Source organism: Paramacrobiotus metropolitanus, unplaced genomic scaffold, assembly GCF_019649055.1.
Source record: "Paramacrobiotus metropolitanus isolate TYO unplaced genomic scaffold, Prichtersi_v1.0 Parri_scaffold0000033, whole genome shotgun sequence".
Classification (NCBI taxonomy): Eukaryota; Metazoa; Tardigrada; class Eutardigrada; order Parachela; family Macrobiotidae; genus Paramacrobiotus; species Paramacrobiotus metropolitanus.
In genome coordinates, this window is record NW_026570253.1 from 522470 (window position 1) to 549023 (window position 26554).

Here is a 26554-nt window from a genome sequence, read left to right on the forward strand (position 1 = left end):
ATGTAACCGTAATTCGGCCAACAATACAAGCGGAAACATCCCCGTCGATGGCCTCCGATTTGGCGGATGCTTTGACTTTGTTGACTGGTATTCTACGTGTACGGTTGTTTCAAAATTTGAAACTATTTTCGCATACATTCTATGCTGATCATTTTAATCATACTTTTCGCGCAAGAGGTTTTTCAGTTACGCAGGTTTTCAGTTTCCCGAATGTAACAGAGGGTCCTAAAGGTCATTAACGTATACTCGAAGTATACCTAATTACTTAAGCTTGCAAAGCAAAGATTTGTTGCACTCCGTGCCAGTCCATGCCTCCATGGCTCCAGAAATATGACTTCCGCCATGCAACCCACGCATTGAGGCAGTTACGTTGGCCGCCTGTCAACACGCTTGGGCGTACGGCTTTGCACGCTCATCGTGCAAAAATTTAAAGCTGAAGTTGCTCACGTGCTTTGAGTGTTCCTGTCATTTCCAAGTTCCCGTTTTCCCCAGTTGTGAACGAGGAGTATTTTCATTAAGTTACAATATTATCGGAAATGGCCAGTTTATCTAAAGCTCTACCCGAGGAATTAGAGCAGGTCGGAGGTACGGTCCTTGATGACTTAGGACGAAAGGATTTCTCGTGCCTGAACGATGTGTTGTACGCACATTGCACTTGTGACTTGTCACTTGTGCTAACGAAGAAGCCTTCGTGATTCCTGCCTTCTCTGAACATTTTGCCTTTTTCTTGGTGCTTCGCTGACGATAACAAGTGCTTTGTGTTGCAGGCGTCGTGGTGGCCAATTCGGCGCTGGCCACCCGTGCCGCCGAGGTGCGCGCCAATCGGATCAACTGGCAGTCGTACCTGCAGAGTCAGATGATCACACAGGAGCAGTTCAACGTCATCATGATGCTGGACACGGCGCCCCCTCCCAAACGCGATCAGTTTATGAAGGAGCACCGGTTTGAATGTGCACGGACCTTTCTGGAGATGATCGCCAACGTGGCCAAGGATCAAACGGTGCAGTATCTGCTCACTATGATCGACGATATTCTCCAGGTAAAGTTACTCTAATATGCTGGCGAATGACGAAGAAGCCTGTTTGTGACAGTCTGTGGTTAATTCAAGTTAGCAGTTGTTATGAGGGACATAGTATTAATGTGTGATATGGGTTATCCCCTTTGGCAACGACGGAAGCTGAGAATGCGTGAAGATTTGAGAAAGTTGTCGACTTGCCCTCAGGACAAATCAGTTTGTCATTTTCGAGTGTTGCTTACATCATACAGGGCATTTAATTAAATGATTAATTATGCGGCCTTTAGTTTTATATATGGCCGTAAATATAATGACATTAATTTGAAGTTTTGACCAGTGTAACGTGCTGGCGAACTCAGCTAGTCAATTATGAAGCGTTGCTACAAAATCTTTCAAGTATTTTTGCTTGTATATATTTTTGCTTGTAGGAGTGTAGCTTACTGCTTAAGATAATCCGTTGTTACCATTTTCGCACCAACAAATAGGTTTTTTTTAATACATGGAAGCCATTCTAAACAAGGGCATTCTGAATAAGTATACGAGTAATGGAATGTTATGGATTATGATTTCTAGGTAGTAGGGAAAGGGAAATATTTGTACAGTAATTTATTTTCATTCTTTTAATGGCTGTTATGTATGTTGCAGGAAGACCGAACTCGTGTCGAGATTTTCCACGAGTACGCAGCAGCGGAGAAAACCACGGTCTGGAGACTTTTCCTTCCGCTTTTGAATCGACAGGACCAGTTCATTGTCACACAAGCCAGCCGCATCATCGCCAAACTGGCTTGCTGGAGCCGCATCCTGATGGACGGAACAGATTTACATTTTTATTTGGCATTTCTCAAGGAACAGCTGCGTATGCAGGTACATATGGACTTTTTGTTGCTTTTTTATCAGATCGCTTGTTAATAGCCTTTTTGTAGAATAATGAGTACAAGCAAGCCACAGCAAGATGTCTGCAGATGTTGCTACGAGTTGATGAATATCGTCAGGCATACGCCACGGTGGACGGAATAACAACGTATGTCTCTTTAGTGGATTGGTTTGGATGGCTGTTTGGGATGCTTTAATCGGGTGAAAAATCTTGTAGAATTCTGAATGCACTGTCGACCAGCAGCAATTTCCAGATCCAGTATCAGCTGATATTTTGTCTTTGGTGCATGTCGTTCAATGCGGATCTTGCGGAACAGATGAACAAGTGAGTGGAACAACTGGAATCTGTGGTTAGACGGCGGGCGTTAATTAAGAAAAGCGCGGAAAGAGGAATTTATTTAGGTTTTTTGCATAAAGAGTTATTGAATTGTGGTGTTTTTTTTTCACAGATACAACGTGATTCCAAATTTGGCATTGATACTAGCCGATTCCCAGAAGGAAAAAGTGCTGCGAATAATTCTGGCGACGCTACGAGTACGGATATTGTTTGCGAGCTTTCAACAAAAAAAGCTTTTGAAGTAAATAAATTTATGGTACATGTAGAACTTGCTGGAGAAGCCAGAAGATACCCAGACTGTGCAGGAGAATGCTGTTGCAATGGTTCACGGGAAGGTGCTAAAGACGTTGAGTCTTCTGCAGTCTCGGAAATTTGATGATCAGGATATCATTGACGATATCACTTACCTCGAAGAGAAACTGCAGGCTAGCGTTCAGGATTTGAGGTAGCGTGTCTTTGGGGATTCTAATTACCAATTTTTATTGCAGCGTGTTTTTGTTACATTTCAAAATATTGAAGTGCTTGTTTTTAGTTCGTTCGACGAGTACGTGTCTGAGCTGAAATCGGGCCGCTTGGAATGGAGTCCGGTACATAAAAGTGAACGTTTCTGGCGTGAGAATGCGCAAAATTTTAACGAAAGGAATTACGAATTGCTTAAGTAAGTGTTTCTGACTTCCGCAAAACGCTTCTGATGCTTTCTTATGAGTTTGCATGTTGTTTTGTAGGATTTTGACTCGTCTCTTGGAAGTTTCTAAAGATCCGTTGATTTTGAGTGTTGCCGTGCACGATATTGGCGAATATGTACGGTGCTATCCCAGAGGAAAGCAGTAAGTAAAAAGAGCGCTCTATCTGACCTTTGGTTGAGTTTTTCATGGAGTGTTATACTGTCTCTCTGTTTCTTTCATCTCCTTTTTACTTTAAATATTTTCCGTTTGAGAAAATCGTTGACTGTTATTTTTTCTAGAATTATCGAACAAATCGGGGGTAAACAGTTGGCCATGACGCTACTTACACATGAAGACTCCAATGTCCGATACCAGGCTTTATTGGCTGTTCAGAAGATGATGGTGCAGAATTGGTACGTAATTGTATCCGTTGATTTCTTTAATCCAGTGAACACATACATCTGCACATAATTATAGCAGTCTTTTTGTGTTCCTTTTTACGGTACAGGGAGTACCTCGGAAAACAGCTGGAACAAGACACGGCAGCAGCCGGTAGCGCTGCGGTCAAGGGGAAACCCGCCGTTCCAACAAAAGGTTAAAAAGACTGTTGTGCGTTCTGGTGTCGTGTTGGCCTACTCATATTCAGAATTCCGAGTGATTCCACCTAGTTTAGCGTGCTTGTCTGTGTGTCTCCCGAATCTGATGATCTACGTAAAATATCGTGCAGCTCTTGATGTGCTTTTATCTTGTCTGTATCGCTGGGGGAGTGTTTAGTTCACTGTTTACAGAGTCAGAGACGAGACACTGTCGTTTATTTAAGTTTTAGATGCTATCATGGTTATAATACTTTGACATTCCGCGCTGAGATAATTTAACGTTCCGAATTACCTGTTTTAATCTGCATCTACAACTGTGATTTGTGAATTTTATTGTGCGTGCAGTGATGAATTTGCCGAATTAAAAATAAACAACAGTGAACGCAGTGCGTACATTTACGGATTTAGTTTGTTTTCATACAGATCTCTGCTGTTTTCGGTACGGTAAAAAAGCGAATCGGGCAGGTGTTTCACACTTTATTCAAATTATTCGCCGCGAGTATCCACAACTCCAGGCATCGTTCTTATGATATCAGAATCTCCTGGGTCGGTGATGCTCATCGTGGCCACTCGAAAATATTTGCCGCAAGCGGTGCCCAATTCGATATTATTTCCGGTGTAATGATGGACTCCTGTTTTTGCTAACATGGCATAATATTCGATCTCCGACTTCCTGTTAACGAAAACGCAAATAAGGCTCAACTCTGGGCAGAATGACGGACAACGGACAAACTGCACAAGTATGTATCATCAGTAGGTACTGTCCTGACTTAATTTTTCATTTAAATTTCCTAAAAAGTTGTACTATGTGATAATGTGCACAATAAATAGTGACATTATCCTGTATAATAATTATGTCCAATAAAATAAACCTTCATCACATTCTAGAAGTCCCAATCGATTTAATACAAAATTAATAGTACTTACGGTAATTGTCTGTAACCTGGTAAAGTACTTATAGAAATTAAAAAAGCTACCGGTCACTCAAGGTACAATTAACAAAATTCAAAAAACCAAAATAAAAACAAACACCCAAGAGAAAGTTTCGTATTTACTAACCTAAGCGCGGGTGTGTTGTTGGCGATAATTATAAGCTTGGCTTTGCCCTGTCGGAGTGTTTTAAGGGTCTGCTTGTATCCCAGCACGAACTTTCCGGATTTCATCACCAAAGCTAATCGGGCATTAATGTTTTCTGCGGATTTTTTCTGCAAAACCACATTCTTAAATTTCCACATCTATACTATTTTAATTCTTGTGTACTAATGTGACCGAGCAAATAGATCAATATTAGAAGTTAATATATTACGCGGGGAAATTCGTGAAACGATTGGAAACCTTACCGATTTCTTGGACACCGCGGCGGCCTGTTGGGTTCCTCCTGCCGGAGCCGACATTCTCAGTGGAGACACGAGATTATACTGCAATCGGGTAATGAAATTGTCCAATCTAAAAGCATAAAAATGTAAAATACTGCATCCAATATCACATGAGCCTCCACGTACCTTTCGGTAGCTTCTCGGGCTCCCCACTTTTCTGCAGTCTGACTGATTATTGAAAATGAAAAATGTTTCGCCGCGGTGGCTACGATTTCCGATTTCCGGCCGAGCGATACGTCAGACGACCGAGGGCGGTACCCGCGTAATTCTGCGTGTCTATTGGTTATTGTGTAACATTCAATTTTGATTGGCCATTGCATTGCATTGGTCGAATTGGGTACAGCCGCCTAACGTCGTAATGTGGTGAGCAGCGTTTGCCGTACACAGCCAGCCTGATTGAAAACGAACCAAACTTTGAGAAATATCGTCGATCGCTTATGCTGATGATCTGATACTTTTGCTGGGCCTGAAATAACCGTAGTTTTCTGGTCGATATTGCCCATTCTTCCATTATGTCCACTCCGGAAATGATACTGTTTTGATTTAACTTGTAATGTTTTTTTAAACTTATTCCCATTTTGATTGTGTTCGGCCTGAACCATGGCATCAACATCGCACGAGGAAATCGCGAGTTCCTCTGAAGGAGGTAAGAATAGAACAGCTTACCATTTTGTTGATGTTTGTTTGTTATAAAAAACTGCAAAGTCCACTTTTGCCGCTATGTAACATTTAAATAACCGCTTTATGATGTAGAAATCCAGTTTCTTATCGCCAAATACCTTCAGAATGGCCCGTATAAGGATGTTGGTGATGTGAGTACAACCGATCAGAGACTTTTAGCTGGGACATGTTTCAGGGATGAAAAAACGTTTCTGTTTATAGCTACTGGTCAAGAAACTGGAGGATGGAAAGGTAACTTTGCGACTGATGTTAACGTTGTTGTTGTCGAGTGTGGATGCAGTGCAGCACTGTGCTACAGGGCCCTGACGATCAGTGTGTGTATCGATCGTGTTGGGGCATGTGATAAGCTGCTGCATGGCCCGTTGGCGCTGCACTGAGTTCCTCCGTTCGTCCCTTGGAAAACTGACCTTGTGGTCATCTGATTATCATTTTTTTACGGTTTTAGAGTTTACCCAAACGCGTTGACTGGCAAGGACAGGAGCATGATGTCGATTTTGACGAACTGGTATGCACTTGTCTAATCCATCAGAACAATTTTGTTCTGCATGGAACATTTACTAAAAATGATTGGTTTTTGGTTTTTTCGAAAAAAACTTCGAATTTTTGGTATCTCACTTCCTGTCAAGGCGTTGCCTGGCTAGCTCTCGTTAGACCATGTTATACGGTATTGTGCGGCGTCAGCTTTAAGTTCACTATCCGCCGTGCGTCATGCGATGTGCTTCGGTACGCACTACGCTTTGCGTAGCGTCTGCGTAGTGCGTGGGTACTTAACGTACCATCCTGTACTGCTGCCGTCACCCGGCTGGGAGTGACGTTGTGACTGAACAAGGCACCTTTTTATACCGATCGCGATCCCCATCGGAGCTTCGATTCTTTATTTCAATAAATTTATCGATACTACCTTTATATGTCATTCAGGACTAGTTTTCTTCACATGGCAAAAGTCGATCTAGCTGAAACAAGAAGACGAGTCCTTGCTGAAAGCAAAACGGCTTACACGTTAACTAAAATATACAAAAATTAACGAAATGCAGTAGTTTGTTTTCAAAATAGCTACTCGTACAATAAGTATAGCACATCCACAATTTTAGAAGCTTGGTCCCTTAAAATGCTTAAACAGTATTACATAAATTTTATTTCTTATTGTAGTATATTGGATAGCCTGGATGCTTTATCGATCGACATTGGTCAATCTAATAATTTTATCAATAGTTCGCACTTAGCAGTTATTACAGTAGTTAGGTACTCGTAATTCAGGTATTATAGTGTAAATGAGTGTAGTCTACGATTTTACTCTACTCATCGATTTTGTTACTTACTGCATTTTTTGCTTTCAAAACATATTCAGAATGAAACATATTCCCATGTGCCACCGGACTATCTGGTCAAGGTCGCTGAGAATTTCGGATCCAATCTGGATGAAGGCAGTCGACAAAACAACGTCGAAGGTGTTTCCTCCTTGCTGCATAGCGCTGGGTGTGGTCGGCTGGACCCCTTGCGCCGGGCGGAAGGTAAACATTTTTCGTTTCTTTAAAAATGTGAAATTTATCCGGTTTTATACTTACTCAAAGTGCTGTTAATCGTATTCCGCTTATTTCTTTTTTAAAGTAAATCATATTCCGCTAAGTCACTTTCTTCTAGACTCGAGGAAAGCTCGTTGGGGCACGAAACAGTTGTTATATTCGCGAAATCCTTGGACTCCTCGCACTCTACCGCTCATCGTTGCTAAAAACTCTAGAGGCAAAGCTGAATCGGACGAAGGCAAGGGCGATGCAATAATTCCTTCCCTCCCTGGATGGCGTAAGTGGCATGCGGTGCACCGTTGTTTTGTTCGACTGCGATTTTTGCGCAGCTGACTATTTCTTTGTAAATTCTCACAGCCCAGCTTGCCATTGCCGGACAGATCAGTGGGCTGGTTAATCCCGATACAACATTTTCCAAAGTATTTTACAGCAAGTTTGAATTGCACAAACGAATCCTGGGACATTTGGCTGCGGTCTTTAATGTCCTTTTCGATAAAAGCGGAAAATTTTTACTTACGGTAAGAAATGGATTTATCTTGTTATGCTAAATATTCTCTACCCGTAAGAGAAGGTTTTCGTTTCGCAAATGGTAATTCATCAGTGTTTTTGAATATTATTATAGTGTTATAGCCAAGTTGGTTTAATTTGATGTTGTTTATTCTTTCGGAGTAGGGCTCAGATGACCGTTTATTAAAACTGTGGAACGTTGCCGATGGCCGACTGTTGTTCACATTCCGGGGCCACAGTAACGAAGTAGTGATAATGGCCATCAACGATGAGAACACAATGTTGGCTTCCGTAGCCACCGATCGAACTATCCGAATTTGGGATCTGCAAACCGGTGCGCAGATTGTGGTCCACAAATGCTCCAACCAGTATGCGTTTATCTCCAGTCTGAAGTTCTCTCCTTCCGTCCGTGGAAATTACCGGTTTCTCATCGCCTCGGCCATGGATGGAACAATAACGATATGGAAATACGATAAAACCACTTTGAAATTCGCGTACGTTGATTTCGCTTTGTATAAAATATATTGATATTCTATTTTGAACTTCCGGAAAATTATTCCGATTTTTCTTACAGTCCTGGCGAGGTTATCATAAACGAAAGGGTTGGCGAACAGAGCCCGACAAAGATTTGCTCTATGAGCCTTAGCTCAGGTTGGTTGTGACTATTCTAGTCGTACAGTATTTATCCGGTTGCTGACTTCGCCGATTGCAGGTGGGACGTTTTTGGCTTCGGGATGTTCCGAAGGTTTCCTCCGTGTGTACAATCTCATGGCTGACGGCGGAACCAACAAGATCTTCGAGAAGCGGCTGCACAGCGAGCGTGTGGACAGCGTGGAGTACTGCCATGTCGGCGATCGAGTCTTGACGGGCAGCCGTGATGGTACCGGTCGCATCTGGCTGTATCGCCGTCAGGAATGGTTTTCCATTATGTTGAACAGTGCTCAAACTCTCAAAATGTAAGTGCTAAAGGCTCTCTGTGATCTTTCTTTAAAATGTGTACTGTAAGGGCAACAGATCCTTGCTGTTAAATCACTAAATTAGATGCTAGGTCTGCTACGAGTAGGGCCGCAGTAACTATTCCAGAATTTTTGCAGAGCCGGATCGGATAAGCATGATCCGCGCGCCTTCAAACGTCGTGTAACGATGGTCGGTTGGTCTCGTAACGACCAGTACGCATTAATAGCGTCGGACGACTGGTTAATACGCGTTTTTGACTCATATGACGGCCGTATGGTGTTTGAGTTGATCGGACACTCCGATAGCGTTTATGTCCTTGAAAGTCATCCTTTTGACACCAACATCTACCTCACCGCTGGACACGATGCCCGTCTGGTTATATGGTCATTATTAGATGGCACCATGCTGTGCCGCTTCGAACAGTGGATTACTGGACACGGTGCTTCACCTTTCGTCGACGCTAAATGGAGTCCCTGTGGAACAATGTTTGCGGCGACGGACATGTTCGGATCTTTAAATATTTATGGTCGTGGTTCCGGGGCAACATACTCGCAGACACCAGAAGAGCAGTTTTTTCACACGGACTACCGGCCTTTAATGAAAGATCACGCGGGGTTTGTCGTGGACGAACAGACCCAGCTGGCGCCCAATTTGATGCAACCAGCTTTCCTGGTCAGCGCCGCTGGTGTACCGTATCCGCCTAATTTGCAGAAATTGGTGCCGGGGAGACGCGATTCCGAAGAGCAGATGAATGTGCCCGCCGAGCCATTACCGGCATTGGATGCTGCACTGCAGGCGCTTAACAATCAAGCGCAGTTGCCGCCGGGACAGGTTGCCGTACAGGAGGCGGTGGGGATCCAGTATGATCATCCGCCCGTATGTGCCACAGCCTCTTGATCGTCGCCTGGCGGCCAGTATGTTCCGCCGGCATCAAGAATTGGCGGTGCTGGAGATTGAGCGATTCCGAGAACAGAAGGCGCTGACGAAGGATACCAGTGTGAGGAATAAAGATGGGACGACGGTGTTCGTGGCACCTCCGAAAGCTCTCACGCAGAAGTTGGAACAGATGCAGCGTCTCAACAATGAGAACCCCTTAGTGGCCGAACAGGCGCAACAACAGCAGCAGCAAAATCTTTTACTGTTTGTAAGTTATTTGCATAATTGCATTTCCTGTTACGTTATGTTTTTGTTTGTTCTAAATTGATAACTTGCAAAGAAAGCCGTTGTTCTTGTGTTGATAATTTTTTTCAGAATTTGCAGGAAATTGACGAAGATCGAAAATTTTTATTTAACTGCAAAATGTATGCACTTTTATCGGTTGAGGAAGCTGTACGATGTTGTGAAGAATTTTCTTGGCCAAAATTTAATTGTTGTCAATGATAGTTTAACCTTTGTAGGATGAAGATGATTCAGAAGATGAAGATTTCCGTATGGAAGAACAGCCACCAGACAGCCCTTCGGAGATGTCGGAGGAATTATCCGACGCGGAAATCTCCATCGCTAGTGTTGAAGCCAGAGCCAGGCAGCGCGACAATGGTCAACCGCAAGAAAATGGCGTCCGGCGTAGTAATCGCAAACGAAAGCGCTCCGACTCTGGAAGTGAGAAGGAGAACAGCATTATGGCCGAAGAGGAAGTGGACGAGGTGGACTACGAAGGCCCTTCCACCTCCCGCGGTCCTCCACCACTACGTTCGTCGCGGGCTGCTGCCAAGAAAAAAACCAAGCCGCCCATCACTTCACGCGAGAAGAAACTGCAGTCGAAGAAGAAAAAGAAAATGGATAATAAGAAATCAGTACCGTCCAAACTAAGCCGTAAGAAACCCAAGAAGAGTAAGCGGATCCAGAAAGACGAAAAACCTCGAGTATTGCCGGAAGAGAGATCATTTCCCAAGTGGCTCACGGAAACCGTACCCAAACCTGCCCCGTATTTTCCGCAGATTGGTGATGTTGTGTACTATTACCAGGAGGGACACGAAAAGTATGTTAGGCAAGTGATGGACGAGGGTATTACGTCCAAATTGTTCAAAGGAATGCCTCGACCGCAATGGAATTTCAAGGTACGGTAATTCCTTGCGTATACAGGATTGTACTGCTGGTGGCAAATTGTTCCGTATTCTTTAAATCTTAGTATGGATCATTGGTATCAATGGATGAGTCGATGCTTGATTTTATTTCTTCGCTTTATAGGATATCTCGATTAAATTTATCTAGTGATTTTATCGGTTGAGGAAGCTGTGCGATGTTGTGAAGAATTTTCTTGATTTTTTTGAACTTGATGATTGTTTAAGCTTTCTTGGTTATCCGCTTGACTTGGTTTTTTTATCTGTTTTTATCCTCTTGCTGACGCTTTTTTTTCTAAATAATGTTTGGATAAAGCACTTAGGCAAGACATGGGAAATGAGAAGTAAATTATCATGAACGACTTGGATTTCTTTTAGGAAGTGGAAGAGCTGGAAATTGTTGCTCTTAAGTTTGTCAACGTCAGTGTTAAGCCTCAGACACAGAGTGCCCCCACGATCCACCACATAGCCGAAATTGAAATGAAACGCATAGGCGTTCCACCGAATGGAAAAACGTTCAAAATCAGGTACAGTTCCGTACAAGATCAGACATTTAACGGCACCCTGTACACGAGTCTTTCTTCTTTAATTGAAATTGTATTGAAAGTGGAAGCGCTTATTACTTGTACGTATTGCGTAGTTTTCACGAAATGCCAGATATTGAAGATTTTCTGGTGCTGCAACATCATGTGCTGCGGAGTCAGAATGAGTTGTGGCAAGAGGGAGCCCGGGTAAAAAGCCTGTTCTGGGACAAAGGCGAACTTCGCTGGTACAAGGGCACTATTGAGTCTGTGTTGCCCGATGCACCCGGCATGTACCACATGCTGAAAGTCAGGTGCGTCTACGAATGGCGGATTGTGCTTTGACTGTAAACCGTTAAAACATATTTTTGGCTTTTCAGGTGGGAAGGATCGGAAGATGCTGAGCCGATCAGTCCATGGGATCTCCATTTAATTACGCCAGGTGGGTCCGTGTACGAATGTGTCTTGCATCTGTTATGCATTTAGGGAAATGTGGCTGAATAGATCAGTTTAACTTCGTGTATCGCACAGTATTTCCAGGGAAGCTTATGGGCACAAGTGCAGATTTATTTACGGTTACGTTTTGTTCCTTGTGCAGAAGAAGAGGAATTAGTACAGGATGGTGCCATTGTTACCGCCCCGGAACTGCGTAGCATGGCCTACCAACCAACTGCTGCCGACTGGAACGATCAAGATCCCGATACGGAAATAAATCGCATCTTAGAAGTGCTGCACACCGTATCTTCGCTGAATGAAGCGGAACAGTTTGCCGCCCCGGTTGACCTGGAGCGCTACCCAGATTATGTGATGGAGATAGCGTATCCTGTAGATCTCAATACCATCCAGCAACGCTTGTCGCAGCGGTTCTATAGGTATTTACTGGTGTTGTTTCGCTTTGCGGGGTAATTTTTATTAAACTCAGTCGATCTTTGCAGACATAAAGCCGCCTTGATATTCGACTTCAAACAGATAGCCAGCAACTGCGAAAAGTACAATCTCAATTCGACGATTTCCATGCACGCCAACTTTATTGCTGACATTTGTACCGATATTACCAAGTATGTCTGTGTCGTATTCTTCACTTCCTTTAGTTGTGCCAAAATGTTTTATGCTTGCATGTTTAACCAGGCTAAATAATCAGTTATTTATCAAAAACTGTAGCTGTTGCGTCATGAGGTTTTGCTGGCACTTGTACCACTTACATGCTTGCGTGAATTGTATTTAGTGATTCATCGACATCAATTGTGCCGGGATCTACCTACATGGAGCGCATAAAGAAGAAATGGCGTGCAGAATTTGAAGCTCGTAAGAAATCTGAGGCAGCAAACGGTCGCGCCGCACCTAGCGTTAACGCCTTTGTTGACTCGTCCATCTTGTCGGATTCCGAAGAAGAGAAATCTGCTGATGACGATAACGACAGCGAATTCTCACTGCAGCCGGGTGATGACGAACCCAGCGACGAGGAAATGGGCGTGGAGCCGCCGACCGTCGCCGAGGATATGTCGGATGCGCCCAGTGAGGACGATGACGATGACGACGGATATAATTACGGCCGGAAGCCCCGTCCCCAGCGGAAGAAAGCCGTACCGGTGCGACTGTGCGGCAACGCTCCCAAACTGCGCTACCGCCCACGTCCAGGACAGCTGCGACGGGATTCCGCGTCGGATGAATCAGAGATGGGCCATCATCGTGCCAGCAGGCAGAAGGCTGCCAAATCGGCCAAACACCACCGCCGCATGGCGCGACGGAAGAGCAGCAGCGGGGCTAAACCGCTGCGTAACCATACGGCACAGGAGAACGGTGTGGGTACGGCGCGATCGATGCGCAGCGTCGGCAAGCGGAAGACGGTGGAGGAGCCGACAATGCAGCGGCTTCGGAAGCGCTCAGCGGCCACTCTGTTCAGCTATGCGGAATCGGATCTGGAGACGAATCACAACAGCCCGGCGGAGAGCGGACGCTCCTCGGCGTCCATGGTGCCGACAGAAACCCGCAGTGGACGTAAAGTGAAACGGCCGGGAATGTACGAGCCGTGAGCGCTGTGATTAATGCGGACGCTGATGGAGGATAATCAGTGGGAGGAAGCAGTAATATAATTTGATGGCATTTATCGATAATTGTGCTGCAGGGATGGGCGTCGGGAGGAATGTTTAAAATCGCTCACTGTATTGTCTTTGAGTTCTTTTTTTGTTTTTTAATGCTTATTAGAAGAGATGCTGTTTTAGTCGGTTTTTACAGATGATGTATAAGTACTCAATTGTTTACATTCGTTGGGTTTGTCTTTTCACGTCGTTTGACTGAGGTATGAAGAAAATATGCTTTAATCTGCGTTTTCTCATGAGCGATAGGAAAGCTTTTGTGTTGTATTTGAAGATCAGATAAAATTTTCCGCTTGCGTAGGTAGCCAAAATGATCATTTTAGCCGCCGCATGTTTAGGTCACTGTGGCTGAAGATAAAACGAGGCAGTGCCGCTTCCGTTTTTGGAACAATTATGGAAGGAGCGGCCGCGTTAAATGAAGTTAATGAAGACCGTTATTGATTTTCAAATACAGATATGTATTCGTGTGTTATTGTTATGCGACAAATGGGTACATGAACAGTAATTAATAAAATTAGTAATGAGTAGTTTTAGCGCGTCTGTGTTTAGTACTTTTATTTTAATTCAACGTTATATATCGACTTCAACAAAAAACTCTTGATTCTCACAAATGTTTATATCGCGAATAGTTAGTTATCCCCACAAGTTAACGCGTCGACTAAAACGAACCTTGGCAAAAGTGATTAACTGCCAGCCGTTGGGCAGGAGAAATTTAATAATTATTTTAATTTATGCGAGCGAGATTCACCTGTGGCATACGCAGTCCGGGTAGCTTGACGATTTCTTTCAGTAGGAGGGCAACTGCTTTTCCCCATGGGCCGAACGTTTCGAAAGCCAGTGCTCGAAGATGTATGTGACCTCCGTATATGAACACAGCCCGACCTTCCTATCCTCCACTTGCGCGGCTGTGGATCCCGCAGTAACTGAGTGGATTTCCGGTGCGAGAGAGCAACGGTGTCCACTGTCCACACAGGCAGCCTCCCAAGCGAAGCACATACCGCCTTTCCAAGCAAAAGGGGTGCGCCCATCCGGACGACTTTCTGAAGTATGGGTGTTCCTCGGAGATTCAGTTTTGCAGGGTTGCCTGCGGCTGCGGATACCCCTAACCATTCCTGCAACCGAAAGCCAACTGGCCAATCAGCTGTTGCGTGTTGGCCATGACCACCCGGTGAAGGCAGTTAAGATGGAACCCCTAACAGCTGATGTTTCGCTGCATCGCTTGTTTTCGCTCATGTGGTGTTGAAATTTGGAGAGTTAGTAATTTTGTGGATTTTAGTTTACCTTTCCTTGAACATCTCCCTCATCTTTTCGCTATTTTTTACTGAAAGCTATGGCAAAACAGCTGTCTCTTAGCCAGTTGTTGGATGGTCAGTGGTGTAGTCTTCGGAACACGGAATAGACCATTGATGGCAGTTTTACTTTGCGACGAAATTTTATTTTGTTTGTTCGTTTTCGCTAAGTGTGAGGACTATAGTCTACATTGATTTTCTGTTGGGCCTTCTTGTCTGCTTCGGTGTGTACTCACTATTCAGATGGCAGAGCCAGACTCCGTTCAGCCGTACGTAGTTTTGATCCTCAGCGGGAAGCGCAAAGCAGGCAAAGACTACATTGCCAATCGTCTGCTGCGGAAATTCGGCGAAGAGATCGCCACCATCATCCATCTGTCGGGCCCGCTGAAGTCAGAGTATGCCCGTCTCTTCTCGCTCGATTATGACCGTCTCCTGTCAGCGGACACCTACAAAGAGACCTATCGCGAGGATATGATCGCGTGGGGCGAACAGAAGCGCCGCGATGATCCGGGATACTTCTGCCGCCTCGCCACTGCCAGCCCTTGGGTGGTTGGCAAAAAGGTGGATTGCTAATTATTATTGAATTGTTATAATTATAATTGAATTGAATTGTTACGGACTGTATCTGTAGTGTGATATCCTTCAATTGCGCTTTTTGAGTTCTGCAAAAAGTTAAAAACTCAAGTTGTATTATTATGAAGGGATGTTTATTATTCAGCCAAAAAATCTTATTTACTATTTATGTATAAGGAAAAAATTGATTCGCGCAGCGAAATCGTAATGGGTTTATTAATAGCGTAATTCGAAAGTTTTCTCATTTTAAACGAGCGATGTTGGCAAATTTACCAAAGGAAACTCGTGAAAAAACTTGAATGAGTTAGCAATTTACAACATTACAAAGGTCGGCGAAGTTCTTTCTGACCATGGCTTGAATAGGCAGAATAGCTCACTGCTCATACGTAGTAAGCAGTTCCTCGTGATAGGTTTGGATTATCTGCGATGCGCGGCGTCAGAGTGATCTCCAGTACTTTGCCGCCTATCCCCATGTCATCCGTATCCGCGTGCGGGCGGACGACGCCACGCGGACGAAGCGGGGCTTTGAGTTCATTGCAGGCATTGATGATGCCGAATCTGAGTGTGGGCTGGACGCAGTGACAGATTGGGATTATGTGCTGGATAACAGTGATGGCAAAGACAAAGATATCGATACGGAGATTGACAAGCTCATTTCCTACGTGGATGAGCAGGCTGATTCGGTGGGCGATGCCGATATTCCATGAAGACAGTGAATATACCAGCTTGCACCTGCTTTTTTGATTTTTTTGTGTCTGGTTGGTATGTGTTTCTATGTGGGAGGGAAAAAGTGGATTTCATTATGGTATTTCATACATGAGTATTAAATCTGACAAACGGAGAGTTATCACCTGTCTGTGTAATAACAATTTAGTAAAATCTGCGGTCACCGACGTAGTATTATCGCATGAGTTGCTTTTAATGGTTTTGCGTTCAGTAATTTTATCTGCGTCGCTGCTACATTTGTAGATTTGCGCATGTGACCGGCAAAAATGTCTCCCTTGTCCCCCGGAATCCGGTTTGTGCGCCTAAATTAACTCCTAATTGAATGATTAAACAATTCAAACTTTTATTTCATATTTCCATAAACGATATCGAAAGAGACAATATAAAAAAACAAAATTTGAAAGATTTTTCTAAACAAATCTCAAGCGACAGCTGAACTGAATTATCGCGACAGCATTACGAAATACATAATACTCACAAGGAACTCAGATTACATGAGAATAAGGACAAAAACTTTTTCGTCCGGTCACCCGCAAACAACTAAACCAAAAACAACATATATAAACAAAAAAAACAAACTGAACTGTCACTTCAAAGTTTCAAGATTTGGCACATGCATAAATCGAAGGGCAGATCCAATCCAAGAGACACCTATAACAATACAACAAATAATCAATCAAGCAACCACATTAATACTACTTGTTACAGTAAATGAGCGATACAAAAACGCAAGATATAAAAAATTGCAAAATTTGTAAAGTAACTAATAGGTATGATGTAAAATTATGTGACTGTAAATGCCCAACGAATTATTACAAGAAATTCACCATTCGAAAAATGTCGGCCACAGTTCACCTAACAACAAGGCTGAACCGAGAACCAGATAGTATCAAGTAAAAAACCAACGATCCACAAACCAATAATTAAAAGTTACGTAGCCTTACACAGAAAACTTCCCACCATAAAGTCTTTTCACGAATCTTTCGAACAACTCGCGGTATGCCGGCGTCCCGAATAGTGATGCGGTTCGGCATCCCGCTCTCTTCGGCTGTGTTCCTGTTTGGAATGGCGCAGCGATGTACGATCATGCGATCGACTGCCAGTACGATCGCCTGACCGGCTACGCGAACGACTGCGGCGTCGCTCCTCTCGCCGGTGGCCCGTGGATCGACCAGGCTTCTCTGTTTCTCTGTGAGATCGCGGATATTCCGAAAAATAAGCCGACTTTGTATGGTGGCGGTGCTGTTTTTTATCTGATGTTGTGGAACGATTGTCAATATCTCCACTGACTGCCCCACCAGCACCGCGTCCGTAATGGGCCGCGACCGCGGCGTTTCGAGGCTTCCAAACAGGATTACGTCCACGATAGTGTGGCGAGATCCACCTAATAGCAAAACACTTATAGCAAAAATTCCAACCGAAGAATTGTATCTAAGAGACTTCTCGAATTTTCAGAGATACAAATACTGTTTTCATTATCAATCCTGATCATCTGCTATTTCTTTAAAATCATCCAGTCATGTAATACGGTAGTTACGCGGTTTATTAGCTAGTACTAAGTTAGTACTACTAACTACTAACAATAAGTAAATTACCGTAATTATCGAATTTGCACCCCTGGGGTGCAAATAGTTCAAACATCCTGGAGGAGGGGGGCTTATTTCGGGGAGGGGGCTTTATTTCGGGGGGTGGTACTATTTTTCAAACAGCATTTTTTCGAGGGGGCCGTTATTTTTCGAACAACTATGCATCCAGTTCTAACTGTTCTATTGATACTGAACGTAGTAAATACCGGTATTTGCAATTTCACAACCTTACGAGCAGCATTCCGAAGCCTCGCACCACATTATTTTTTTAAAGTTTGTCTGTTTATTCATCAAATCATAACAATTATTATGTAGCAGTTTGCGGTATATCTATCATTTTGTGGCGCTTAACATTTAATAACGCCCCCTGGGCGGTAAATTCGGGGTTAGGCGTTATTTTTCAAACGGGTTTCGGGAGGGGGGCTTATTACGGAGGGGGGCCTTATTACGGGGAGAGGTGCAAATTCGATAATTACGGGTATACATATGGCAGTAAAATATATTTTGCTAATTTTGCACTATATTATTCATATACAGTATATATTCACGATAACGCTGACTGAACTGCCGCAGTTGAGACGGGTCAAACTATAGCATGTAGGCCCGTAGAGAGCCAGGGTCAAAGGTCATGGGTCCTTAGTCAAGGGGCCATGGTCAAACTACAGTCTTTACCACCAACAAGTACATTTTTTTTAATACAATAACTAATTCAAGCTAATCCATCCAAGACTCTAATTCAAAGCTAACCTATCCAAGACTCTTATCCGGGATTGTCTTAATGCAACTATGTAATTCAGAAGGTACCCTTTTTAACGAGGTTACCCACCAATCTTTAGTAGATTCATATTTTCGTCCTTCATCCTCAGTGTCATACTTGGTCTGCTCTTTTTGGTATCGCGATGGGCGCTGTCCTCGCGGTGGCATACCTTTGCCCCGCTTGGCAGGAAGCTTTTGGGCGTGTCTCCGGCGCTCCTCCCGCTGCTCATTAATGCTTTTCTCTACTTCGCCGTCTTCCCGCGATGATGTCGACCGCTCCGCATCGCGGACAAATCCTTCCACTACCTCTTCGTAGTCCTTCAGAACTCCGCAGGGGGAAAACACGGCTGACAGAGAAGCAGCACGTCCGATACTCTCCGTCTCCGATGCGGAAATGTCCGAGGTCAAATCATCTACCGCTGGACGTTGAACGGGACGGGGAAGAAGCAGCACTGGTTCGGGCGGCGGAGGAAGGAGTGGGAGTCTAGCTATTTCACTCAGCAGCGATCCTGGTTCGGCCTCCTCAAGGAAAGTGGGCTCGGATTTGATTTCCATTTTGCTATTATAGAAACCGTCGATACATAATCCACAAAACAAATGCAACGAAAATTTCAATATCGTTATTGCTAAATGAAATTAGATCCAAAGAATTTCGGCCAAGTAATGATAATAAGCAAGGAAAACAAAATTAGGTAAAGGTAGGACAACATTTTGCCTAAAATAAAAAGGTCAGGCTACAATAACTTATGAACAACTAAACACATGCCCAGATACAATCAGATGTGAAATAAAAAAATTACTGACCAACTTTAATAGTCATCGTTAGTGAAAATTAATTGACGCGAGCTTTATACTTAATGCACAACCGAAGAACCCATGCTGCACTCACATATCTCTGGTATCTGGAGCATCTTGAGAGACCTCTTCGAATGCTGAGCTAAACCATCCCAGCTTCTGCTGCTGCAAAGCGATTTCCGCATCTTTTTGGGCGATACGCTCGCACAGCTCTTCGGTCCTCGATTTTTCAATGATCTGGGGTGTAGCAAGACGAGCAGCGTCTGTAGCCGGCTGCGAGTAGGATGAAGGCTACAATCGAGAAGACCTTTGTCGAAATCATAATTCTATGAGTAATAACAACGTTTAATTTAGCTATTATGATAAATAAAAAAATCAAAACAAATAACACGTAATACAAAACAAATAATACTAATAACACCTTTCTACGATTACACCTACCGGTTGGATGTGTGCATTTCGTGCATTTTCTCCAAATCTTATCTGTATCTGTTCCCTCAGATGCCGATACTGTGCAGTTGTCCAAGGCGAAACGGTACAGCCCAAAACCCTCTGCGTTAATTTGGCCGCAACATTCAAAAGAAGTTTCTACAAACGCCGATTGCATCACTCGCACGTCCATCATCACCAGATAATATTCGCCAAAAAAAACCCCATCGTATTTAAATGATAATACTCGGAATTTCCTACTTTCTAATATTGCTGATTTGTCAGTGTAATAACTCCGCCTTGCATCTGATCAGTAAAAACAACTACTTCTATCCTACAAACCATCGAAATATTGCTATTATCACATCGCTTATGAAATGCCCACTATTCCTTGTTACAAATATTACGCCATCATCAGCATATTACAGAGCATTAGAGCTTGGTCCCTGTGCGTTAACCTACCACCACCACGCTCTCATCCACACAATTCATGCTAAACAAAGGCGCATCCGTGTCGAACCACAACGGGTCGACAAATGCAGAGTTGATAAAACGCGCCAGCGTATCCTGCCCGTTCACGACGACGGGCCTATTCCTGCAAAACGCATGTAAATCTTTAAGCTATGATTTTACTGTTCGACAAAAAAAAATTAAAGCACTATATTTAAAAACCATATAATAACCATCATAATTATTATTTATTATCACCGTCTTTCAGACTCACCACAGGGCTGTGTACATGTACTGCTGCTCAAATTGTGTGGCCGTGCCGAACACGCCCGCCGACCATGCCGACACGAGCCGGACAATCACAGCGCCAATATCCCGAAATTCTGCACTGCGATGCAACGCCCAGATCAGAACGACCATTTGCTGAAAAGGCAAACTCATTGCATTTGCTTCATAGTCTTTTAATCGTTTATTGTTACTAACAGAAAAATTAGTAATAAATCACTTGCTTACAGCAAAGCAACAATGTGACATTTTGCAGTAACGTAATGACGTACGTACAATACAATAACGCTTCAAAGAATACAACATCCAAAGCACAACCACTACACTAGTATTCATAAAAACCAGCGAAATTCTCATGCCGAACAGTCTCGGGAGTCGGAACAGAGCTACGTCTATAGATGAACCTTGCTATGGATCGCGGCATAGTTGTAAACAGAAATTACAGTACAAGTAATTTTCTGGGCACTCGATCTCCTTTTAAAAATCCAATATCTACGGCTGGATTCCCAGGCGTATAAAGATATAAGCATTAAAGGCATCAATTTCCAGATACACAAGTCATAATTAGTTAGTTACTTACTAACCGAGATCTGTTCCAATAATTTCATAATAATCGAAAGTTTTTGCATGGTAACAGTAATAATCATAAGTATGGACTTCGTGAGGATATTAGCAGATTGAGGTTACCCCCCAACCTCTGTTTTTTAATCAAAACCGACTACAGATTCAAAATCAGCGCATTTTTCTGATCTAGAAATCATCCTTCAAAGTCAGAAAAGGTCAAAACCAAAATCTGATTTGGTTATAACTAACGCGTTAAAACTGGAAGAAGAGAAATTTTCACCGAGCGCTCCTGGGGACCGTCGAAATATTTTTCTGACATCATATTCGGATTCAGCGTTGCCGATTCACCTAGAATAAGTATTCAGAATGCAGAAACAAACTTTTTTGTCTCTGACTCCACTGCCACCACCCCAGGTAGTTCTGGGGCACTGGGGGGGCGGCAGTCAGAATTTGGTTGTGACCTTTTCTGACTTTGAAGGATGATTTCTGATGCGCTGATTCTGAATCTGTGGTCGGTTTTGGTTCAAAAACAGAGGTTGGGGGGTAACCTCAATTTGCTAATATCCTTACGAAGTCCATTATCACAAGTACAGTGCTAGCGATACTGAAACGTACCCATGGCGTGCAAATATTCTGCAACACCTGATGGGTGCGCCATATTCGCAGGGCCATCTGAACACCAAATCGCAGCGTCGGCTCCCAAGCAATGCTCGTCTAAAACCAAAGCGCGCAAATCAATTCAAAATAAACCAAATTAACTGCAACCGGAAGCTAATAAAAACTCGCTTTTTTAACTTCACTAGAATAAATTCGCAGCTACAACGACTTGTTAACAAATTTACTCGAATTCATTCGAGTATACTGTTTTTACAGTTTTTTCTATTTTTACATTTTACTCAAATTCATACGAGTACAGTATTTTTACAAAAATGTGTAAATACCCCAGTTCCATTTCTGCCTTACCAGAATGAAAATCTCCTTGTAAACCAGCAGCAAATATTGAAAACTGGGGACGATTTGTTTATTGTACCATTCCGACAACTGATCGACCGGCGTAATCCGCACATCGTCCCATACATCCACATATGTAAAGTACACGGACACTTTAAAGACGACAGGAGAGCCCTGGACAGTAGGATCCATAAATTTCACTTCGAAGCGATACTCGTCCAGCACCCACACCCACGCCTCAATGTGCTCATACCCGTTCGGGCCCTGACTGCCCGAGGGAGCCAGCATTTTCTGCACAATGCAAACCATTGGTATATATTACAATCACATTTACCACATAATAAATCCCAACAAATCTATCGAGTGGAACATTTTAGTTACTATACAGTGGCTGAGTATATACACTGATTACGATAAGAAGTGCGAACTGCAAACACTGGCGAAAGAGCATACAAAGGCCATCAAATTCAAATGGACAAGCTACAGTCTAATGCAACACAAAGTTACAATAATAGGTATATTAACCAAGCTAAGAAACGGTTTTCACGTAATGCTACTGAGCACTAACGATAGATACACCAAGGAATTACCTGCAGATGGATTTCCAAAGGAGTTTTCAAAAATCCCAGAACCTTCAGGAAATGTCGCTTTCGCAGGCATGCTAAAATTTTGCCTTCTTTCCTTTCCAGTGGACACAGTCCAATCAGCATATCTCCAATTAAGGGACACATGGAATGTAACATCTGCTGACAGCGGGGATCTGCAAGATCTTTCTGTGCGGCAATCAGACATTCCTCCACCATCCCAGTGAATCCCAGGCATAATTTCACCTAGAACGGAATATATACAATACATTGCCACAACTAAATATACGGAACGATTATACCAGACAAACTTGATCCAACTTCAAAGCGGTGTCTACTGTCTACGTTTACTGTCTACGAGTAGTGCCTCCAGTATTGCTGAAACGTTTTTGTTATTCTAATTTCTTTTGTTAAGATAGGCGCGCCCTTGTCAACAAAATCTCTATTTCCGCCCGCCGCCGATTTTAATATGCGCTTTCAGGTGGTGCTGGAATTCCAGAGTCGTTTTTAACCTGCTTGGCATTCCAGAAGCGACTGAAATTTCGATTTCGTTTGCATAGTTCGATAGCATGTGGATGGAGGCACCTTGAATGCGTTATATTTTTATCGCATAATAGACACAGCGCTAATGAAAATTTTTACGGGTGTAGTCAAATGATTGGTCAAGTGTGTGCTTTTCTTTCTGCTCTCTTATGCAGATAACTTGGAAGACTGCAAAACAGATTTGGCTAAGACAATTACCTTGATCAGACCTCTTACATTATGACCTCAATGATTACAATCTCCTTGACGAGATAAAACTTGTAACAGTTCTGTGTGAAATGAGCAATAACTGTTGACAGCTCACAAGCCGGCTGCACCCATGGCGCAAACGGCGCACGCAAAAGCGTTTCATTTGCCGATCTACTCTCCCAAAGCACGCCCCATTAAACGGTGGCGCCCCATTGAGTATTTAATAACCAAGCAGTCTTTTCGCACTTTCCTTACCAAAAGTTGTTGCTCGGGAATGTAAAATTGCTGGCGGACGAGGTCTGTTCCAAGCAAATTGGCCCAGATATTGCACATTTCACGGTGGAAACCCGAATCTGACTCCCCAGGATTCTGTAAAATAAAGTGTGCATAATCTGAAATGTCATTCACAGCGATTTGTTTGTGAATGGGGTATGCTCTGCAATTAATTTTAAATTTACCACATTATCTGAAAACAAGGACAGGTTTTTAGTTTGTCGCATACCGTTATTACATTGTTTGATAAATTTATTGAGAAACTGAAAATGCTCATAATCAAAAATTTAAACTAAGTAAATCAAACCGAAATCAATTCGCTTCAACTGCATATAGTTTAAACTGCATATCTGTTTGAGGTCACAGTAATTTATTTTTATTTACTAATCTTTTACAAACCATTTGGCGGTCTTTATTTTTTTCCTGCTTTAGGCGGTCCTGCACCGATCGTTGCACCGCCGACAGAAAATGCGCCAAACCATGCTGCTCGGTTGATCTACAATAAGGAAAAGGCGCTTTTGTTATGTAAACTCTGACCAACGATTGGCACGATGCCGGCTATGGGCCAGCTGAATATCCGGCAGATACGGCACTGTGTGAGTGTGTAGTGTGTACGATCACAGACAGTTTAATATCAAAGTACGAGTACTTACTTATCGTTAGTATGTATCAAGTTATCAACAACCAGAAACAATTTTGCGCCATAAAGCCATATGCGACCTTCATTACTCCATTAATCACGACCATCTCCTGCAGTTGACCTGCCACAAAATGGCTATCACCGATGATGACTGCTTTTAAAAAATAAAAGAAGATGATGCTATTAGCCATATGCATTTGACTTGCATTCGTTTAGGCTGTCCAGCCATAATGTGCCCAATGTCCAAAGATAGTAGTAATTTTGAAGCACTAACGTACCGTTCCTATACAAACGTATGAGAAGTTTTAAGTTCAAGTCGGTTTCAAAACGGTACAGATTCAGGTCAAATGATAATGCACACAATCTTATCGAAACGCATCTGCCTCGCTTGCACTAACCATAAGATGTGTGATAAGGATAAAAAAGATATTATCATTCGTTGAAAATTGTTACTTTAAAAATCATAAACCAAATGCTGTGCAAATTGCGATACATAACTGAAAGGAACAAATAATAATTTTATGATAACAATTCAAATAAGTCTAAGTTAATGATAATTATGATAATAATTCAATTAATAATTATAATGATTATAATAATTATATCCTCTCTCCGCCTCCCTACTGATGCCAGTTTATTAGCACTAAATAAAATTTCACTTTGCATCTACTGATCTACAAAACACCGAAAACATTATGATGTATTCAAATAAAGCATTCGGATATTACGGGCAAATCACAACGTGTATCTATGCTCTGCACTCTGCAGCAGTGTGCCGGGAACTAATCTAACCGAGCAATGCAAATTCGCAAGGACTGCACAGACGACATGCGCATTTTGTCGTATCCATTAGGCAGCAATGTAATATAAATATTTATCCACGTGCTGTGTGTGTACTGCACATACCGGAGTGTCGAGCCCAGCGCCTCGTCTACGTAGAACGACGTCTGGCGATTATTGAGCAGAGTGGCACGGAAGACCTTCAAGGCGTTCTTCGGAACAGAAGTGGCGCTGCTGGGATCCCCGTACAGATCTGTATTCAGCATAAAGTCCACGTGTTGCGCCAGCTGATCGCTACTCTGCCGCTGCGCTTCTCGGGAGTCCGGCTGTACGTCCAGCCAAGGACGGTGCAGATCGACCGACACCCAGGCCGATGCTAGCTGCTCGATGCGCGCGTGCAGCTGCTCAATGGAAGGACCGCTGGACTCCTCCGTGCTGGGCGCCCAGGGACAGGGCTCCATCGTCACAATGCAGCAGAGATTTGGTCCTCCTCGGATTTGATTATTAAATAATTATCCAACGACTTCACTGATGAAAGGAAGAAATAAAACGAGCACAAATGAACAACACAATCATACAAGAGAATGAAATTTTGAGCTGATGATTACAGATCTCAGACACAGGATCGATGCATTTTGATTTTCCATGTCATTCTGCTAATTATTGTAAGTACTAAGTAGAGCCACGAATCACCATCGCGTACCAGAATCGTACAAATACACTTAGCAGAATGACACAGTGCTTATTATAATGCTTGTAATCAGCTTATTGTACAAAACCGAGTACATAAAATTAATTAAAGATCCGATGCTTGACAATGGCAACAAATCGCGTTTCACGCAAGACAAGCGTCTCGCGTTTCGCGTTTCACGCTTAGTAACAAGTTGAGCTGAGCTGTTTGCAACGTGTACAATATTAATAACATTATAATAATCTGATCATCATCTCATCATAATATTGTTTCTATTACAGTACTAATTTTTACATTACAGAGTAAGTAGTAAAATGATTGTAACCTAGTAACTTTTATACATAATTATTACTGTATAACTGCGGGAGAAACACTGAAACAGGCTCAAATTCTACAGCCCTGGCCCCTGGACCCACTGCATAACGAGCCTGAATACGTACATGCCTACATGGCAACAACCATTAAAATTTTTAAGATTTTAATCCATAAAAATTTAAAAACCGAAACCGAAAATTTAATGTTTCACGGATAGGTTGTATCTCACAAACAAGTCACAGATATCAAGTTAGCAACCAACAAAAGTAATCACATACCCCAGTTAACAGGTAGCTTCGGATGTCTGAATATTAAAGCGGAATAAAGTTTAATTTGGCGCTGCATGACGACACCATTATTGACAATAAAAAGTTATAAGAGTAATAAGACACCATTATTCAATAAGTCAATATTGAATAATGAAGATAGTATAACCGATTTTAAGATAAAGTACGGTACTTCAAGTACTGTACCTGAATGTAGATAATCCTTAAAACGAGAGAATAAGGAGCCAAAATACAAATCAAGATTCAGTCCGCTCCGCGCTGTCAGATTCATCCATCATTCGTATACGGTATTAAAACTGGAAAGCTGGTGATAAAAAAAGAGTAGAACCAACTTCGTACTGCGCAGTACTGCGCAGCGCGCAAGACAACACAGATGAGCGGACCCCGCTTTTGATCAAAGCACAGAGTATCGCTTTCCGGTTGGCTCAAAAGACTTCGGCAGAGAGAGGTTATACGTAAATCACGCCTACCAGGGTGCTCTTGTACAGTACCACGGAACAAAATTGGGCGGCATCCATGAACTACGTAACGCAAGGTGGGGAGGGGAGGGGTGGGGAGAGGGTCCAGAACCCTGATAAAATTATTATCAATGTTAGCAAAAACCGTTACGCAGGGGCAGGAGGGGGTCAAAACTGGCAATT

General features: G+C 43.0%; 5 protein-coding genes across 9 annotated transcripts; 3 read left to right on the plus strand and 2 right to left on the minus strand.

Moving 5' to 3' along the window:
* The first annotated feature begins 423 nt into the window (after nucleotides 1-423).
* LOC129588989 (V-type proton ATPase subunit H-like) lies at nucleotides 424-3866 on the plus strand. The gene is made up of 11 exons (XM_055483429.1): nucleotides 424-585; nucleotides 768-1039; nucleotides 1661-1879; nucleotides 1939-2036; nucleotides 2106-2213; nucleotides 2338-2422; nucleotides 2492-2670; nucleotides 2758-2883; nucleotides 2951-3052; nucleotides 3190-3303; nucleotides 3399-3866. The coding sequence occupies exons 1-11, from the start codon at nucleotides 537-539 to the stop codon at nucleotides 3487-3489; spliced, it is 1443 nt and encodes a 480-aa protein (XP_055339404.1). The 5' UTR covers nucleotides 424-536; the 3' UTR covers nucleotides 3490-3866.
* An 82-nt stretch (nucleotides 3867-3948) lies between these two features.
* On the minus strand, nucleotides 3949-5086 carry LOC129588990 (60S ribosomal protein L30-like). The gene is made up of 4 exons (XM_055483430.1): nucleotides 4989-5086; nucleotides 4827-4932; nucleotides 4546-4691; nucleotides 3949-4159 (listed from the first exon to the last, which is right to left on the minus strand). The coding sequence occupies exons 2-4, from the start codon at nucleotides 4878-4880 to the stop codon at nucleotides 3973-3975; spliced, it is 387 nt and encodes a 128-aa protein (XP_055339405.1). The 5' UTR covers nucleotides 4881-4932; nucleotides 4989-5086; the 3' UTR covers nucleotides 3949-3972.
* A 207-nt stretch (nucleotides 5087-5293) lies between these two features.
* Nucleotides 5294-13436, plus strand: LOC129589100 (bromodomain and WD repeat-containing protein 3-like). The gene is given in 19 exon segments (XM_055483628.1): nucleotides 5294-5508; nucleotides 5616-5674; nucleotides 5745-5774; nucleotides 5989-6048; nucleotides 6892-7054; nucleotides 7185-7343; nucleotides 7424-7584; nucleotides 7739-8067; nucleotides 8148-8224; nucleotides 8286-8529; nucleotides 8668-9405; nucleotides 9407-9674; nucleotides 9928-10587; nucleotides 10969-11117; nucleotides 11231-11425; nucleotides 11492-11553; nucleotides 11710-11983; nucleotides 12047-12169; nucleotides 12337-13436. Coding segments are annotated over 19 exon segments (4605 nt in total). The 5' UTR covers nucleotides 5294-5462; the 3' UTR covers nucleotides 13145-13436.
* A 1010-nt stretch (nucleotides 13437-14446) lies between these two features.
* LOC129589078 (phosphomevalonate kinase-like) lies at nucleotides 14447-16121 on the plus strand. The gene is made up of 3 exons (XM_055483592.1): nucleotides 14447-14668; nucleotides 14740-15057; nucleotides 15480-16121. Exons 2-3 carry the CDS (start codon nucleotides 14740-14742, stop codon nucleotides 15774-15776), a joined length of 615 nt encoding a protein of 204 aa, XP_055339567.1. The 5' UTR covers nucleotides 14447-14668; the 3' UTR covers nucleotides 15777-16121.
* Nucleotides 16122-16127: 6 nt separating this feature from the next.
* On the minus strand, nucleotides 16128-26344 carry LOC129589077 (uncharacterized). Of its 5 annotated transcripts, none has more exons than XM_055483590.1 (14): nucleotides 26100-26344; nucleotides 24747-25143; nucleotides 23600-23696; nucleotides 23183-23296; nucleotides 22202-22441; nucleotides 21624-21902; nucleotides 21276-21374; nucleotides 20086-20234; nucleotides 19824-19956; nucleotides 19374-19520; nucleotides 19027-19223; nucleotides 18208-18696; nucleotides 16740-17179; nucleotides 16128-16446 (listed from the first exon to the last, which is right to left on the minus strand). In XM_055483590.1, exons 2-13 carry the CDS (start codon nucleotides 25079-25081, stop codon nucleotides 16768-16770), a joined length of 2691 nt encoding a protein of 896 aa, XP_055339565.1. In that variant the 5' UTR covers nucleotides 25082-25143; nucleotides 26100-26344; the 3' UTR covers nucleotides 16128-16446; nucleotides 16740-16767. The 5 variants fall into 5 exon arrangements, with proteins under 5 accessions (XP_055339565.1, XP_055339566.1, XP_055339561.1 ...); XM_055483591.1 differs by having other exon boundaries at nucleotides 16756-17179; nucleotides 24747-25148; XM_055483586.1 differs by having other exon boundaries at nucleotides 24747-25148.
* Nucleotides 26345-26554: the final 210 nt, after the last annotated feature.